This window comes from Mugil cephalus, chromosome 10, assembly GCF_022458985.1.
Source record: "Mugil cephalus isolate CIBA_MC_2020 chromosome 10, CIBA_Mcephalus_1.1, whole genome shotgun sequence".
Taxonomy (NCBI): Eukaryota; Metazoa; Chordata; class Actinopteri; order Mugiliformes; family Mugilidae; genus Mugil; species Mugil cephalus.
In genome coordinates this window covers 9,436,450-9,455,438 of record NC_061779.1, presented here as the reverse complement: position 1 = coordinate 9,455,438, position 18,989 = coordinate 9,436,450, and the positions used below count along the sequence as shown (strand labels likewise).

The following is an 18,989-nucleotide window of genomic DNA, read 5'->3' as shown; positions in this document are numbered from 1 at the left end:
TACATTTAAATTATATATTTTTTCCCCCTAATTTTGCTTATACAGTTTTCAGCGTTTATACTGAGCATCTTACAGAGTTGGGACTCGGTGGTTAGCGCTGATGCCTCCCAGCAAGAAGGTCGGGGTTTGAGTCCAGCTCGGGCCGTTCTGGGTGGAGTTAGCATGTTCCCACTGTGTCGTACTCTGGCTTCCTCCCACCTCCAAAGACATGCTCGTTAGGCTGATTGGTGACCCTAAATTAGCCCTAGGTGTGAGTGTGAGTGTCTCTTGTGTTAGCCCTGCGATAGACGGCAGGGTGCACCCCGCCTCTCGCCCGATGACAGCTGGGATACACTCCAGCAACCTCCGCGATCCTAGTGAGGATTAAGTGGTAGTAGAAGATGAGCTGAAACAGAATGTACAACTTGTGTTATGCAATGATGACATAAGCTATCTTTATTTTATTCTGTTCTAAAGAGTTTGGATTTTGGATTGACGGACCAATGAATTCTGAATTTCACAAAAGAAAGTATAAAGAACGTCTGTTTAGGAACGTATAAGTCAAAGACCTGATTTACTCTTAATCCAATAGAAATATTGTGGAAGGACTTGAAGCAAGCAGTTCATGCGAGGAAACCTATTAGCATCTGAGAACAGAAGTGGTTCTGTTCTGAGAAATGGACTAAAATTCCTCCAAGCTGCTGTAAACAACTGATCAAAACATTTATTTGTGGGTAACTACCGCACTAGGCTGTTTCATTTGTTTGATTGGGTTATCTTTGTCTACTTTCAGGACTTGTCTGGGGATCCGTTGTTTCATTTTAGTTTCTTTTACTCCATTGTGCAACCTTTATCTAACCTAGATGTTGATTCGTGTTATTAAATGCATTCTTGCCATTACATTGAATCGTGCCCAGTTTTACTGGAAAATTGATAAGCTTATTGGATGTATGATCCATACAAATGCTTGTACAGTCCTCTTTAGGGGCAGATTTGGGGTCTCTTCATGCACAATTTGGGCACCTGTTTTGACCAGTAGATGCCAAAACTCAGTTTCATAAGCAGTTGCATTCATGACCTCCCAATTTCATATTAGCTACACAGATAGAGAGGGCTGGATGGTGTTTCTTTGTTATCCATTCAAACCACTTCCAGTGACACTGAGGAGTGGTAACTTTTACAACACCACGTTTTTTTAATCACTTGACAAAGCTCCTTCAGATCAACAAAAGACATTTTTTACAACCCTTTGCGGGCCGTTTGTGACAAATAAACCGAGCTTTATGTATAAAACCAGAGGAGCGCCCTTTAAATCATCAGTTTATTGGAAGTTCCCCAAAGTGTCACCAACAATCACGGCTCCAGCTGAAGAACACAGTCACACGGTGTCCTTGATTACACCGAAAGACACCATTTCCACACTAAGGAGACTCGTTACCGTGAACTGTTTCTTTGTTGCTCAATGATTAATCTGGACTGTTTCCTCGGCTGCAGCAGCTGAGTGACATTTTGGTGTATTAGTTTTAAAGCTCTGTGTTCTGTTATCTTTTTTATAAATCTAAGATAACTGCACCTCCTTTCATGTGCAGCTAAAATGTAACCATGCCTCACACTGTGCCTGAATCAAAACAAGCTACTCAATTGGCCAAGAGTTTAGTTTAGTCATTTACAGCAATGCTTAATATGCACACACAGGTAAACGTGTGCATGAAGCTGCACGCTCTCGAAAACGCACTGTCCTACACACATGAGACCAAGGTCACTACTAATTTCTTTGTTTACTGCTTGCTTAAACGCAAGGTTATCACTGAAATGTAAATGTTGCAGAGTTAGGACAATGTACAGAAAAAGTAATATACTCACTGAGTGAATCTTTTCTCTAGGTTAGCTTGTTTTTTTTGTTGTTGTTTTTTTTGACAACTGGTCATCAGTAGGAGTAGGAGAAACAAGAGGACATTGACAAAAAAGAAGTAATGTAATTTTTTTTTTTTTATCCCAAACTTTGACAACCCTGGATTGAGAGTAGAAGACGACAGCCAAATTGACTCCATCATTGCTGTCCACATGGATTAAAGCTTGGTTCATCTTTTTTAAACATTGGTTGTTTTTCTAACTCTCCTGAGGTTTACCCCACACAGAGCAAACATGCTCTGAGAAAATGGGTTTATTCCAGAGAGAAACCAGCACATCATTATTAGACGAGATCCAAAGGTTTACACTGTGCCTCTTCAAGTTCAACATATTAACCATTTAATATTGTGAACCATTTATACCGTTCTTAATGCCCCATAGCATGTGTACACTGAGACATCCCCTGAAATGTGCAATAGCTTCCTGAACTTTTTTTTTTATCAACAAGTTCCTTGCATCTGACTCTGCTCTGTTCTGCTGTCATATGGGGTTCCACAAGGTTCAATTTTAGGGCCCATTCCTTTTTCCATTATATTTAATGCTACCTTTGAGTTCTATCTTGACAAAGCATAGCATCTCTTTCAACTGCTATGCTGATGATAGTCAGATATAAGTACATGAATAAGAAGAATGCCTTCTCGCTCAAGCCACTCCTGTTGTGTCTTGAAGATATTGAAACCTGGACCTTGAACTTTTAAAATTTTAATGAAAATAAAATGGAAGCGATGGTGTTTGGTCCCAGTGGTTCTTGTGAAACTGCTTCCTCTTGATTTGGGCCCCTGAACTTTGGTTTTAAGATGGACAGCGAGTTTAAATTGGATCAGCAAATTGGTGCAGTGGTTAAATCTAGCTTTTCTTCATTTTAGGCAGCTGGCAAAAGTGAAGCCATCACTTTGATACAGTAATCCATGCCTTCATCATCACTCATCTGGATTAATGAACTGCACTTTATTTCATAGTCCTCCCTTGCATATCTTCAGTTGGTTCAGAATGTCTGTCAACTTTTGCACGTACGTCCAATTCTGGCCTCTGCATTTAATAGTCCATTTAAGATTCGCATTTTCCTCTTTTAATGGACTTACCCTGCCTTACCTCTGAGTTTCTCCAGCTACCAAGTTCTAAGTGGAAGCTCAGTTCACTATTTTATTACTTCACTTTCAACCCAGCCCTTGTTTACTGTTTGCCTTGTTTTATGTTATTCTACCCATGTGCAGCACTTTGTTTTGGTAGGGACAATTGTTTAAGTGTTGAGAATTAAACTTGAAGGGTAGTTTGGAGGCTTCCATCCAAATAACTAGGATGTATTGCAGCATTTTTGGAGGATTTTAGCGTCATAGTTTCACTGGTTTCAAATGCACCGAAAGTAACTCTTCTCCGATACCAATTTAGTGCTCCAGTTTCACTTTGTTCCCATCAAAGAGCAGCCAAATGCTTGTTGGGAGAGGTTTCAGAAGGGAATCCTTAAACATACATCTGCCACTCAGTCAGCATGCAGTCAAACCCTTTGAAGTGGTCGCAGATATAGTTGAACACAGATTTTGTCAAGTTGTTCTGTACGACTGCTCTCCCAAGTGTACAACACGCAACCATTGACAGATGTTGCTTTAGTCAGTTCAGCTTGCTTCTTGAAACTAGGTCACTTATAAAGATCATTTTAAATCAAGAAATGACTTATCAGGAAGGGATTCCAGCATTTTTTCCTTGCAAAACAGCATGCCAACATAATTTGTTAATTTGCTCAGTGCGTTTTAGCAGTGGTCTTTATTAATCCTTCCAAAACATTTGTGGAAGTTTTGAGAATACTCATTCAAAAACAGGATAAGAGGTTTTGACAATTTAATGGAGACATATGGACAGTAGATCTTCAATGCAACACTTCAGTTCAACCTGCTTGGCCTGTAAAGAGGAACACATTAGAATATACAAGTTATGAATTTTATAACTGAGTAAAGAAACCAATTTAAAACCAACCTGCACTCTGTTCCACTTCAGATTGCTCTTTCAGGGACCACCTTTGCTCCAGATATAACCCAGATCCTGGTCCAACACAATTCCCTGCAACTATGTAACACTGATGATAAATTTCAAGTCAACTGGGCTATCGAACAAAGCAAGACTCCCTGTTGAATTGGGTAAACCAGTGGGATTTGATAAATCTTCGAGTAGTCCAAGTCCAGGGACCTTTTAGACCAGAATCACAACATTACTATTATTAATGGCCTTGTTGGATAAAGGGTTGCAGATTTGGTGCAGGGATGCCTGTGGCCTAGAGTGGACTGGCCTGGCAAACAAACTAGCTGGCTGCAGAGAAATGGCAACATTTAAAGGGATCAACTAAATGCCGCCCAGGAGCAGTCACATTTGGAATATTCAAGTTTGACACGGGAACAGGCTGAGCAGTTTGAGATGAACTTCCTGAAGGACTGGCATACTTGCTTTCTTGACATGGATGGTTACTGGTGTAGGAGTTAGCCGTTTATAGGCTGCTGTAGTCCTTCTTAGAGAAGTCATCATCCTCACCAATATACAGTTGGGTGCATTTCTTTTGCCGGCCTGGAAGTGAAGTACGGCGAAATCAATTTCTGAAAATAATCAGACCAAGGGTAGCTATACATCTGTCCAGTTCCTGATGAGCCCATTTGACTTTGGCCATAATTTTGATCGACTGGGGGACTGCGATACTCATAGTAGTCAGAGGGTAGGTAGCCATATTGTGGATATTGTTGCATCTGAGGTGGGGATACTTGTTTTCCATAGCTGAGTTTCTTTACAACTGGGTCCTGAACTGGCTGTGTTTGTTTTGGTACAGTAGGTGGAAAGTATTTTATAGCCTGTTGTTTTTCTTTAATTAGGTCTTTAACCACCTGTTTGACTGGCGATACAGCAGCCGATTGTTCAACCAGGAATTTAACTGGTGTTTGTTTTGGTGGCTCCACGCGATAGTTTAGAAGAATAGCAGAATCTGAGTTCTTTGGAAGATCACGTGAAATTGGAAGAGATAAACCAAACTCAAAGCTTGGCTTGAAAAGGTTCTGTTCAGATTTCCTTCCAGGACGGCCAGGCATGTTGAAACTGGACTGGACTTTAAAATCTGTTGGTTCATGTAGAAATGCCTTATGAGATTCTTTTACAGGAATCTCCAGACTGATGTCAAAGCCTCTGGGCTGAATATGTGGAGACATTGCTTGCTGCCATCTTGAGCCAACATCAGAGAGTTGTTGATTTTGTATCCGGGCACTGCGTGGCGCTCCTAAAAACCTCACCGGAGTAGATTGCCCTTCAGCATTGACCTGATCGTGAGGAATATTTGGCCGCCAGCTTCTAGGGGACACCCTCAGAGACTCGACGGACTGAATCAGGCGACGATTCCCATAGCCGAGTAATTCTTGTGACTCCCCTCCTCCACTCTGCCAGGATTTGGGATGCAGAAAACTTGCACCTATGGAGAGAACATGTAGATGTTCATGCCAAATTAGATCTACATAAATAAAGTACACCCTGTCAAAGTTGGACTTGGCTGGATCATTAACCAATGTACTACAGTGAGAATTTTTAAAGACCGCCAATTTGTAGAATCTATGCGACATCGATGCAAGATAATTAAAAAGTCTGGTATTTACTCCCAATTCTGTTTTGCCAACTGCTAAAACTGTGGTGCATTAAAGACTTGGCATCCATTTAAACACTCAAATTCATTCGTTTGTGGTCATGTAAGTTACAAGATAGATGCCACTACCGTTACTGCTACTCTAGATGCCTCTGCCCAACAACCTGGATTGCCCAATTCTACTGTAGGTATACCACTTACCTAAAATCAACTTTGAGCTCATTTAATCATAGTGACAATCAGAAATGCTTTAGAGACCAAATGTTGCCTCCAGATCCTGACATGCAACAGTTGAAGGCATTTTGGAAGAGTTCAAGAAGTTCTCAGCATTTAGGGTTTTTTTAAGCACATGAAACACTTGCTATGGTGCTGTTTTATATGACATCAACTGGATATTTCCACACAGTTTAACATAAGATTTTACTTGTTCATTCAAAAGAAAATAAAAATGTGACATTACCTCTTGGAAAAGCTAAGGAGTAGTTCACTTCGCTTAACAAGCAAACCAGCAATATTCTGTGAAACATGTGTAGATACTGATTAGAATCAAGAACAATTTACATAAAACCACTGTGCATTCTTAAAATTAAGTCTGGTACCTTGTCATGACGAACCTAGCAGCCATGACAGCTGCAACCACACTCACAGCACGTCTTCACAACCTGCCAACCCACAGGGCTCAAGCTGAACAGAGTGCACAGTAATACCTTGCAGCAGCCTGACCTCCTCTAGAAACCACACCAGTAACTCCAAGATATACTCTCAATGCAGGAGGCTACCAGGTGTTATCAATCATACATTTCTAATAAGGAGTTCAGCTGAGGCAGCCAAGATGACAAAAGCCCACACAAGCTCTGGCTCACACAGGTGTGACCGCTTGATGTGATTGCTCTGGCAGAGCAGAGGAGGCGATCAATACCTGCGTTTTCGCAAAATAAAAGAGATATTTCTGAAATTTGATAAAGTACAATTGCGCTTTGTACGTGGTTCCATTTAAAGGTGTTTTGCAAATCCTGTCCTGCTATATCCCATGATTCTCATCACACAACACTTCGGTTTTTGGAAGATGGACTTCAGATAAACTGGTCACATGATGGGGAGATGATACACTTTCATATGGACACCTCTGAAAAACCACCCCATGAAAGCACAATAGTGTCAGCAATATATTTTTTTTTATATATATGTAGGCATAGGCCTTACCATTTTTCTATTGCGATATTTGAGTTTTGCGCATTTGTAGGGGTAATGGAAATGCAAATGAGGAGAAATGTAATTGCAACTGCAGGTTGATTGTTTCAGCTTAACCTAAGTGCATGGAGGAACATAAGAAACTGGGGAACGACCAAGACTGCAGTCGCACTTTTAGTGCATGGAACAACTTTATTAGGCCAACAAATTTTGGCTTGTGGCCTTCATTAGGGTCACGTTTGAAACTTTAGAAAAATATGGGACAAAATTGAACAGGAGAAGTCAGTGTTTCTGTTTTCACAACAACATGCATAAGTAAAAAGAACCAGACAACACCAGACACATCATTAGATATAAGGAAGCACATCATTGAAACAATCAGCTGCTGCAATTAAATTTGTCTCCATTGCTATCCACTGATGGCCCTCTGACACTGGAGACTCCAACATATGCGCAGTAGCTCACGAAGCAATTGTCATGAACCATTCTGCCGAGGCATGGTTCAGTCATGTCAGTCGTGATGTTTGACGCACTAAAGGGATGAATTTCCGGATGGGTTCGGTTTGTCATGAATCATTTGGCCAGAACAAGTGTGTGTAGTGTCATTTGAATATTTCTTTGCAGTCTATGTTGCTGTTGTTGGTGTTTTGAGAGTGTTGTAGATTGTGTATTTTGGGGAGAATCAATGTAGATAGATAGTCCATTACAGAGACAAACAGATAAATTAGTTACAGTTCCTATGTACTCCAGCCTCATCTGTGAATCTCAGCAAAGCCGTATGTGTGGATATTGTGGTACATTGAAAAAAAGCAAGGCTTCAATTTCTGTAGTTTTTTCTTGTTTACTTTTCATTTAATTGTTATACACTCACCGGTCACTTTATGAGGTACACCTTGCTAGTAAAATGTTGGACCCCCTTTTGCCTTCAGAACTGCTTTAATTCTGAAATTGAAAGTACAATTGCGCTTTGTTTCCATTGAAAGGTGGTTTGCGAATGAGCTGTGGCTCTTGTTAAGTCTGGATGAAATTACAGCTGGTTTACATGAATTGTTCTGCACTACGATGATCTCTAAAAGCTGACTGAAACCCTTCAGGCAAACCATTCCTGTTTAAATAGTCACACAACTGACAACAAGCAACAAACTAGCAACAACTATTTCAGGCTATGTGTGTGAATTACACCACGGACCTTCATTTTCTGAGGGGCAACTGAGTGTGACTAAGTGATGCTACAGTGCTATCAACAAAATTATCATCAGATAATGCAATGAAATGCCTTTCCAGCTTTTGTGCAATTTATTATTGTATGTTCAAATGTCACCAGGAAAAGGTCAGACAAAAAAAAAAAAAAAAAGTTACATACGGTCATATCTTCATATCTTCTATACCATGTCAGGACAAGATCTAAGGTGACATTAAAACAATGAGTTGATCTTTTTACATTCTGAGAAAAGCCAGTTGAATCTAATAATGACGTAGTGAAGAGTTAAGACTGTCACTGACAACATCAACATGGATGTTAAAGTTACTTACTATCATGACTAAATCTGTTCTAAGCACTATATCACATAAAAACTCAGAGAATGACATTAAGAGACCACATGTAATTTTCCTAACCCATTAACACAAAATAGTAAAATGTATATTTTAAATGTTATTTTTATGGGTATATCCCTTTTTCATTTGACAGTTTCAAACATCCAAAGTGCTTCCATTATGTGTTAAGCAGTTTGAAGAGTGTTCATGTGTACAAGGAGTAGAATTGTAAATTCAACATTTTTAAAAGGAGCCAGCTAAAGTAGCAAAAACAGCAAAAAAAAAAAAAACGGTATATGATCTATTGGACAGACAGCAATGTAATACAGTAATCCAGCTGGGAAGGTGCAAATGCCTTAACGAGTTTTGCAGCATCGCTCTGAGAAATGATGTTCCAAATTTTGATCACATAGGTAAATGAAGTGTGAAAACTTTGAAACAATTTCAAACGTGTCTGGGATTTTGTTCTACTAGAGCCTCAAACATTTACTGCCAAACATTACAGTGAATTTTTAGAAATGACACTGAGATCAGTCTATAGTTTGCCAAAACATTTGAGTATTTTTTTTATTAGTAAGTTTAATCAGTGTCTAAAGCATAAACTGTACAGATAGGGCATACAAGCAGCATCATCTTGCAATGTTTGGGGCCAGAGTGTGTGCAGTACAATCCTAATGGAGCTGCTATATTGAGCTCTGTGTTTATCCTCCCATGACTCGTATCCTCATATGGGGACATTATGTTTTAGGTTTTTTGCAGCTTATCCTGTTTCATTTAGACCTAAGGAGACACCTTTATCTGCCATCTACTGGTAGCGAAGGGTTGATATACTTTTTATTTATGCTTATTTAATTTTCTAGTTTGATATGAATTGAAAATTTAACAAATTCATAAGTACTCATTTGAGGTTGTTGGGATTTCATCGTTTCCAATTCTGGTTTTGCATAAAAAAAAATTTTTTTTTTTTAAATTTTGGTACACATTTGACTTAAATTGTAATACACAGTGAAGTAATCATGGTGTCAAAGATAATGCTCTCTTTTTTATACTTTATAGGTCCTACTAATCCCAAAGACCTACAGATCTTGATCTTGTTTTCAAGAAATGCTTGGGTCTCAGGTTATTACACTCTGCTCTACCACCACCACCAGTTACAATGACATGTAGAATTATCCACTTTACTTGGTTTTACAAGTCACTGACCTGCTGGGAGTTGAGTGTTAGAGATGCATGTTTAACGGATGACTGGCATCAGTGGCCTAGCAGAACTAAGCCCTCCTAAGCCAACACACACACACACAAAAAAAGAGAAAATTATTTTTGAATGACTAGGGTAGCAACAGTACCAAAAAGTCAAAAAAAACAGAATCTTTAAATGGGCTGTTTTTATTTTTTGCAGCCCCACGGCATACACTCCGTTTCCATTCATTTAATTTTTGGAATTGATTGACAGGCGTCATCACGCCACCGTCAGTCACTGGTCATTTGGGCTAAATCCAGTCAGCCCTCAGGCTGCTGGTCATTGGTCAAAAGTGCTGCTGGTGCCAGAGTGGGAGGAGGGAGACGGTCAGCTATGGTGGCATTAGTGTGAACAAGGTGGATTACATGTTTTCTAATCCATTTTCCTTAATGTCTTTCGAGAAATGTTTGAGAATGGGCTCTGTTGGTCTAACGATGTTCAAATAACTCCAGGGGACAAATGACAAAATAAGTTGTTTCCTAGCTTGAAAGAAATTACTGCCTAATGGCAAAAGCAGCCACGAATTGCCTTTTCCATGACTGCTTTTTGGAGATGATATAGCATGGACCCAAAAAAAAAAAAAAAAAAAAAAAAAAAAAAACACGCTTCTAGACTCAAAATGACTTGGCAACCCAAAACATCATGACTGGAACTATCCTTAATATAAAGTCATGCATTTTAGTTTGGCCCAAGTCCCATCCACCAACATTTAGGCATAGCTTATCATACAGCAGCCAGACACCAGGGGCGTTCCACTGCTTTGCCTTCACTGTTGAAGTGTTCTATTCATCTTTACAAAGGCTGTGGCCTAAAGGCCAAATCAAAACCGGCCATCAAGATTGACACTGCTTCAAGTGCTACACCAAATCCTTCAAGACAGTGCTTGCAATTCACCACCACCCACGAAACAAACCACAGTATGGTGATGTTTAGACAATTTAATGCAGACATTGACATGAACAGTGGATTACCCTCAACCTACTTCAATTCAAACTACTTGGCATGGCCATCAGTGCCATCGTCCATTCCATTAAGTTTTTGATTGAGGGTGCATCTAATGACGATGAAGTGGAACAGTAAAACCAATGTTAAAGCTTGGCTTTTTAGGGTTGAATGCAGAGGCTGACTTTTGCTGTTGTGCGTCACTTTTGCGATTATCAGGGGTGTTGAAAACGCTCTCGACCTGGATACTTGTTGGTCTGTATAGCGCACCAGAGCCTGTGAAAGGAACCTTCAGGCCAAGGTCAAAGCTTCTGGGCCGCATTGGTTGATAGTTTCTCAGTGGTGGAGACATTCCTTGCTGCCATCCAGAGCCAACATGAAATGGTTGTGGATTCTGTATCTGGGCACTGCGGGGCGCTCCCAAAAAACTCCCCAGAGGCATTATCCCTTCGGCATCGAGCTGGTTGTGAGGAACACTTGGCTGCCAGCTTCTAGGGGACACCCTCAGGGACTGGACATACTGGAGAGGGCGACGATTCCCATATCCGAGTAATTCCTGAGACTCCGCTTCTCCATCCTGCCAGGATCTGGGACGCAGAAAACTTCTACCTATGGAGAGAAGTTGTGTAGATGTTCATGCCAAACAGATGTTTCATATACAAAGGACACTTCATCAAAGTTGAACTTTGGTAAGACTTTTACCATTGCTATGCAACCACATTCAAACATTGTCCAACTGGAATAAGCCAGTTGGACAATGGCTAACTGTTCATGCTGCAGTGCCCATTATATCAAGCCTTACATTTTAAGTTTAGGCAGGAAATAAAAGTCTGTAATTGTAGGTGTTCAAACTTCTGTCACCTCTATGCCTGAGGATGATGTAATTCTGGCAACTGGGGAACGACAATTCTCTTCAAGAGAGACTTAAACCAGATCAGTACACAGCATGCCTTAGAAGCTTTACAACATTTGTATGCCCTGGGCAGGCCTATCCAAGGGCTACTGAAAATCTCAGTAACCACAATATAATGTTTTGGTTCTAAAATCCAGTTAAGCCCTAGGATAAAGCAGGGCAAGATAGTCTACCTGGATATTTCCATAAAAGTTCCAACCTGCACTTTTACAACTTACCAATTGAAACAACAGTAAAAATGTTATCTTACCTCTTGGAAAAGATAAGGAGGGGTTCACCTCAATTAACAACCAAGACAGCAATATTCTGCAAAATATGTGCAAACATTGAGTCCAGATAAACAGTTCCACAACAATTTACATAACCTTTCTTAAAACTAACTCCCATTTAAACCTGGTACCTTGTAATCAGGAACCCAGCAGCCATGACTCCAGCACTCAAAGCACACCTTCACAAGTTGTCACACTACAGGTCTTGCGTCAGATAGTGCCTGTAGCGCTACCTTGCAGGAGTCTAACATCCACTAGAAAACACACCAGTGATTCCAAGATATACTTTCCCTGCAGGAGGCTGCCAGGTGTTATCAATCATACATTTCTAATGAGGAGTTCGGCTGAGGCAGCCAAGAAGATGAAAGCCCACACAAGCTCTGGCTCACACAGGTGTGACCGCTTGATGTGATTGCTCTGGCAGAGCAGCCTTTTCTCTCTGCACTGGAGAGGAGGTGATCAATGTAGTGATTCTCAAAAAGGTTCATTTCTCAAAGCTTCAATTGCTGCATTTCTATTCCATAGAAATGCGCAAAACCCAAAATAACACAATAATTTTTAAAAATGGTAATCAAACGTCTCAAATATCACTAAAACACATTTATGCTTTCAGACATATTAATATAAAAGTGTATTGCAAAAGTGTAATGGAAACAATTTTTTCCCATCACAGTTGAGATGAAGCAGGGTGTCATGTGACCAGTTCATTTGAATTTCCTCAATGTGAAGTCCTAGTGTCGAGAATTTAAGAGGATTATCTCGCAAGACGAGACTTGACGAGAGTTACAGCTCATTCGCAAAATACCTTTCAAAGGAAACACATACAAAAAGCAATTTATCAAAATTTCAGAAATATCACTTTTATTTAGTGAAAAACTGTAATGGAAACACAGTTAATGATAAAATGCTCTATTAGGTCATCTAGTGGACAATAAAATGTAGTACAATCGCAGTGTCTTGGTTCATGCTTGTGATGTTCATTTAATATTTATTTGCAGAGTACAACTAAGGGACAATGTATAGTAAGCTGGTTATTATTCTTATCATTATTATATCTACTTTGAACCACTTGAGTGACGTTGGAGCACTTGAACTGCTTTGAATGTATGTAGTCACATGACCATATCACACCCCAGCACAGTTGGTTCATGAGGTACCATCCCTAGATCGATGACCCACTGCAGCTGTTTTTTTCTCTGCCGTGGTGCAGCTGGCGTACCACGCAGTTTATCCAGAGACACTTCTAGGCTTTTTTTTTTAATGATCTGGGTGGTGTTCACTGTTCAGCCCAAATCCTCTGAGATGTGCAGATTGAGGAACCGCTCCACAACCTCTCTGTTGACGCTTGGACCTGTGCGCTGCGTTGTCCTCAACCTCCTAAAATCTATGATAACTTCTTTGGTCTTTGTGATATTGAGGTTGAGGTGGTTGTCACTGGCCACTGGACCTCCTCTCTGTATTGAGCCTCATTGCCTTTGCTGATCAGTCCCTAGATGGTCATGTCCTCAGCCCATGCTCTCTGCCTGTCTGCTGGTACTGAATTGGTCTAGGAGAGGGGTGTCGATGGGGGAGCAGGTGCTGTGTTGAGAATATTCTTGTTAAGATGAAGTTTCTGAGTTGAAGAAAGGACTTTTAACCCTTTTTGTTTTGATAATGAAACTGGTTGCTCATATATCCATTGTTTTTTCATTTTTGTAAACCAATTATCTTGAAAATCATGTCAACTCCCAGTGAGACCTAAAGTTAGATTGTTCAGTACCTGAAGAACTAATGTGTCACAATTACAAGTTTTTTTTTTTTTTAAGTGTAAAGATGATTATTAAATGAATTCAGAAAAAAAACAAAAAACAAAACAAATTTACACAACTTTTTTCCTACATCCTACAATCATTAATTCACTAATTCAGTTCATCACATTTCATTTATGTTGAGCAAATCCAAAGTAAAGAGCAGCGGCACTGGGGTTGCAATGAATAATTTCATGCAATGCAGTTCAACTATTACATTAATTATACAAGACTACAATACAAGAAAGACGAAAATCACATTTAAATGATTTCCACTTATCCTAAAAACGTGGTCGAGTCTCTTTCAAGTTACTAAAACAATCAGTTATCCTCTCAATGAAAGTGAATAGCTACTTTACAAGATACGACTTCATTTCAGAATGCCTAAACAACACTGACAGACACCACTTTATACACTGAACACCACCTTTGACTGTGTTCCTCAAACTGTTTGTCAAACATTTTTACTCTGTGGCAGCAAACACTGCTGCCATAAGAGTGGTGTAGAAGAAAACATGACCAGATCTGCACCATCCACTGAAGATTCAGTTCTTATGCTTATTGCAGTTGCTTTCATCTGTGAACAGGGGTCAGCATTGGACCATCTGACTGGTCTGCCTCTACACTGCCCCAAACAAAAACCAAAGTACCAGTTCCAACATCTCTTTCAGAATCAAAAGTAACTTTTCTCAGTACTCCGAGTTAAAAGTAGCATGTCCTTTGGATTGGACCACACAACCATTTCACCGACCCCATTCTTCTTTAATAGAAACTGACCACTGCAGACCAGGAACACCCCAGAAGAACTACATTTTTTCAATTCCTTGGAAATGCTCTGACCCACTTGTCTATCCATCACCACCTAGTCCTTGTCAAAAATCACTCAAACCCGTCAATATGAACATTTTACCTGCTTCTAACATCAACTTTTGAGGACAAAATGAAGCTGTCTAACAGATCCTTCTCATTGATGTGATCATTACGGCTCATTGGGGATATCTCCAGGCACTGCACTAATCCTTCCACTGCTGGCAGTCAAAAAAAAAAAAAAAAAAAATCACAGGACCGCAGGACAGGTTTAGACAATTTAATGGAGACACAGTAGATAATCCTCAGTGTACTGCTTCAAATCACGTTCCTTGTCCTGTAAAGAAGAACATCATGAAATTATGCTAGTAATGATTATATTAAAAGTCTAAAGAGTGTAATGACCAACCTGTAGTGTTCCTCTGTAGTTGCAGATAATAACTAATGATTTTCTCAGGAGAGAGTCCTTCAGGGAACTTTATTTGCTCCAGCCATTACTCATATCCTGAACTGTGTTGTGAAAGCACCGTACTCAGGCATCTTGGGATTTCCAGAGACCATATGCTTTGACAGGAACACTGGTTCCCTGGTATTTGATAGCGTTTCCAATAAATTTGAGATCAACAGGGCTATTGAGCAGAGCAACACTCCCTGTTGAGCCAAGAAACCAGACAGATTTCTGAGGAATGGAAGGCAATTTGAGATAAACTTGCTGAAGGACAGTTGAATCTTGACCTGGATGGTCAGTTCTGTAGGAGTTAGTCGATTGTATGTTTGTCATTTTATTTTTTAGGATTACATGAACAAAACCTCAGCTATACATGCAAAGGATTTGCTGGCAAATAGTGACGTAATATCTTTTTATGTGGGTAGGTGGAGTCAAGTAGGTCAGTAAGGTGATCTTGGCGTACTGAAACCCGAGACTGAAGCTTCGAAAAAGGTATGTTAGGATTTTTATTGGGTCTTCTTGCCATGGTCCTTCCGAAGTAATCATGTTCGGCCGTCTGCTCTGTAAAATACTTGTTTTCGCCATCAGCGCCTTCGTCCACGTCAATATAAAGTTTGATGTATCTGGGTCGTCCACTCTGTCTCTCTGCATTTTGCCCTGCAAGTCTCATTTGCGTTTGACGGTCAGTTGACTGAGGCTGGAAGTGTTGGCTAGTACCTTGTGAATCACTACTGTGCTGATGAGGAGAAAAGGAAGGGTTACGGTTCTGTCCCACCGCAGCTGCATTTAGTGTTTCATGACTTGCGCTGCTGGCAACTTCCCGGTTGTAAAATGTTGGATGTTCATATTGGGATGGATCAACACTGGGGGTTGAACTTGCATGAGGGGCAGTCTCTTTTTGTGAGCAATCACAGGGTGGTGTATACTGGGGGCAGTTATACTGAGGAGTATGAACTGGCTGCCATGTTTGAGCATAGTTATTGCCACTGTGAATATCACTAGGAATGGGTTCATATTGGGGTGGAGACAAAGTAAGTTGCACATTTGTTTGGTCTTCATCTCTTGTTCGATTTATTTGGGGGCTGGTGTATCCGCTGTATGGATCAACATATTGAGGATCATTTGGTACACTTGGCTTTGGAAACATCAAATTCTGTGGGGCAGGGAAATTAATGTGGCCGGTTTGGTCAGTAGGATTCATTTGCTGGCTAGACTGACCTGGTGAAAAGGCATCTGGAAAGGTATTGGTAGGTTTTGAGTGAACTTGTTGAGTTTGTTGCTGTACATGACCTGCAGTGTTTGAGGAAGTCCATTCTATTCCAGTCTGGGTTGAACTTGATTGTGGATTTGCTGGCTCCATGTGACTATTCTGAACAGAGCCAGTGCTTTGCGGTATTTGTAGATTTGTTAAATGACCAACACTGCTGCTTGAGGGGTATTGAGGATCGTTTGGCACACCTGGATTTGGAAACTCCAGACTCTGTGGGGTAGGTAAATTAACTGGATCCATTTGCTCAATAGGATTCATTTGCTGACTAGATTGACCCAGTGAAAAGGCAACTGGTTTGTTATTGGTAGGTTTTGATTGAACTTGTTCAGAAGCCTGATGTTGGGTTTGTTGCTGCACAGTACCTGCATGGTTTAAGTTAGTCCATTCGGTTGTGATCTGGGTTGAACTTGATTGAGGATTTGCTTGCTCCATGTAATTATTCTGAACAAAACCAGCACTTTGTGGTATTTGTAGATTTGTTGAATAACCAACATTGCTGCTGGAGGGGGACTGAGATGGATAATTTGGAACAGATGAGCTGAAATCTGTTCTCCCATCTTTTGACAAACCTTTGTTCAAATGGACACTAGAATCAGAAGGACTTGTCAGACTGGTATCTTTGATTATGCTTAAGATGTTGCTAACAGGAATCTTCACACTGAACTCAAAGTTTCTGGGCTGTAATGGCAGATTGTTTCTCTGTGGTGAGGAGATTTCCTGTGGCCTCCTGAAGCCAGCGTCAGATGATGGCTCATCTGGACTCAGCTTTTGTCGATACAAGATGGGTCGGCTTTTTATACGGACACGGCTGGGGACTCCATTCAAACTGCCTTGGGGATTCTGCCATTTGTCATTGACCTGATCCTGGACATTAGGTTGCCTGCTTCTAGGGGATACACTCGGAGCCTGGATGTACTGGATAGGGCGACTAGTTCCATGCTCAGATAAATCATGTGGCTCCTCTCCTTTACCCTGCCAGACTCTAGGATGCAAAAAACTTCTTCCTATGTGAGAAAATGGATACGTCTATTAAAAATATGGAGAACTTGTGGCAAAAAAGTGGCAAAGATGAATAAAATACATCTTTGGCAAATTGCTTGCAGATCAAAAACCTAAAGGTTGCAGAATTAACACTTTTTTGCAGATTGATAAATATTGATTCTTTGGTTAGGAAAAAAACTTTCACATTTTGACTGATTCACTGTCAATATTTATGTATTTAAGTAGCTGCTTTGACTCGTCTCCATATTAAAAACAAAACAGAGTGCCAGGGATTTGCTAATGAAAGTTGTAGTTTTGTACATGTATGCAAAGTAGTAGTAGATCTTCATTCAGTACCATCAACTTGATTTGACACATGTGCAAAAACACAAAAAATATCTGTCAAACTCTGCACCCAAACAACACTGCCAACACTGAAGGGTGAGGTGAGGAAAGTTTCCTGGAGACACCTTCAAGGAGAAAAATATACCAGAGAGGGTTAAGAAGTTTATGGCAGCGTTGGATGACCAGAACATTTCTGGAGTAGAGAACACAAGATACAAACTACCCACTCCATACTACATTAACTATGACAGAAAGATTTGTCAACTCTAGGAGAAGACAAGCCAGACAAGGAAAGACTTTAGGAACAGGTGAGGAGATTAATTTTTGTCCAAGACCCTATTGGGACTCTCCGGCCAACATTCAATCTGGAATGGTTGTCAATTAAACTTATTTTTCCCTACCTTTTAGCAGCATTACTACATTTGTGTAAGGCTTTGTGCTGTGATCCATTGTGTTTTACAGCCTATAAGTCGCAGCTACAATCATCTGCAGGTTCCCATACTACAAATGACACAACTTTTACTTTAAAATGCTGATCCACTGTTTAGCTAAAGTTAAACTAGTTCCTGCTAAACTCGCAGGAATGGAAGCTAGGGGACAAGGAAGGAAATGCAAAGGATATGAATGATATGAATGAATTTCCATGTGCAGTGTCATTTGTACTCAGCCCTCGCTGCCCTACCGTATGCCTACCGCCTACCCAAAGCAAACTGAAAGCTGATTTCATCATGGCTTCTCTAGAGTTGAATAAGTCCTGATTGTGGCTTATTAGTCTGGTGACAGGTATGGTGCTGTGGAAAATGTGTACTTTGTTACGTAGCAAATATCATCTGAATAATGTAAATATTTTAATTGTGGACATTCTTGTACAGTTTACCAAGAGAGGCTCTGCATTTTATGGCAACCATATTCAAAATCTCAGAGCTTATTTAACCATACCTTGGGTTAATATGGCAATTCTGGACTGGGTTTAAAGACCAAACTGTTGGCTAATGGAGCTTGACCTTGATGCATGCAAGGCTAGATATAGCGATTTGGAATATTTCTGGTAACATGTTTTTTCAGAGCATTTTTTCAGATATTTAATTGTGGACATTTCCTTTCCAACATATATTGGACAACTTTTAAATGCAAAATATAGTAAAAGTGTTAACTTACCTCTTGGAAAAGCTAAGGAGTAGTTCACCTCACTGAACAAGCAAATCAGCAATATTCTGTGAAGGAATTACTAAATGTAAAACCATTCAACACTTAAATGTACACAAAAAACAACATGTATTCATAAAGGTAATTAATATTTAAGTCTTGTACCTTCTAATCAGGAACCCAGCAGCCATAACTGCTGCAGCTGTGTCCTCACAGACCTTGGGCAGAGATCTAGAAAGATGCCAGAAAACAAACCAGTTGCTCCTACCAAAGATGCCTCTGAGCATCAAAAGTGCAGTTAAGACTGGCAGGAGGCTCTCAGGTGTTATCAATCATACATTTCTAATGACGAGTTCAGCTGAAGCAGCCAAGAATATGAAAGCCCGCAGAAGGTCAGGCTCGCACAGGTGTGACCGCTTGATGTGATTGGTCCAGCAGAACAGCTTTATGGTGAGGGAGCTGTGTAACCCCCCAATTTGCTCCCTGGGCACAGCCTATCTGAGGCTACAGCCCACGGCTCCAACTGTTTACACTACTGTGTGAATGAATGGATGGGGCAAATGCAGAGAAGGAATTTCCCTGTGAAGGATCAATGAAGGAATATTTATTTATTTATT

At 40.3% G+C, this 18,989-nt stretch overlaps 2 protein-coding genes across 2 annotated transcripts; both read right to left on the bottom strand.

Moving 5' to 3' along the window:
• Window positions 1–3,632: 3,632 nt before the first annotated feature.
• LOC125015104 lies at window positions 3,633–6,245 on the bottom strand. The gene is made up of 4 exons (XM_047596766.1): window positions 6,097–6,245; window positions 5,958–6,013; window positions 3,862–5,329; window positions 3,633–3,786 (listed from the first exon to the last, which is right to left on the bottom strand). The coding sequence occupies exons 1-3, from the start codon at window positions 6,120–6,122 to the stop codon at window positions 4,407–4,409; spliced, it is 1,005 nt and encodes a 334-aa protein (XP_047452722.1). The 5' UTR covers window positions 6,123–6,245; the 3' UTR covers window positions 3,633–3,786; window positions 3,862–4,406.
• Window positions 6,246–14,448: 8,203 nt separating this feature from the next.
• LOC125015041 lies at window positions 14,449–18,691 on the bottom strand. The gene is made up of 4 exons (XM_047596680.1): window positions 18,538–18,691; window positions 18,385–18,440; window positions 14,592–16,904; window positions 14,449–14,519 (listed from the first exon to the last, which is right to left on the bottom strand). The coding sequence occupies exons 1-3, from the start codon at window positions 18,657–18,659 to the stop codon at window positions 14,998–15,000; spliced, it is 2,085 nt and encodes a 694-aa protein (XP_047452636.1). The 5' UTR covers window positions 18,660–18,691; the 3' UTR covers window positions 14,449–14,519; window positions 14,592–14,997.
• Between the last annotated feature and the right edge of the window lie 298 nt (window positions 18,692–18,989).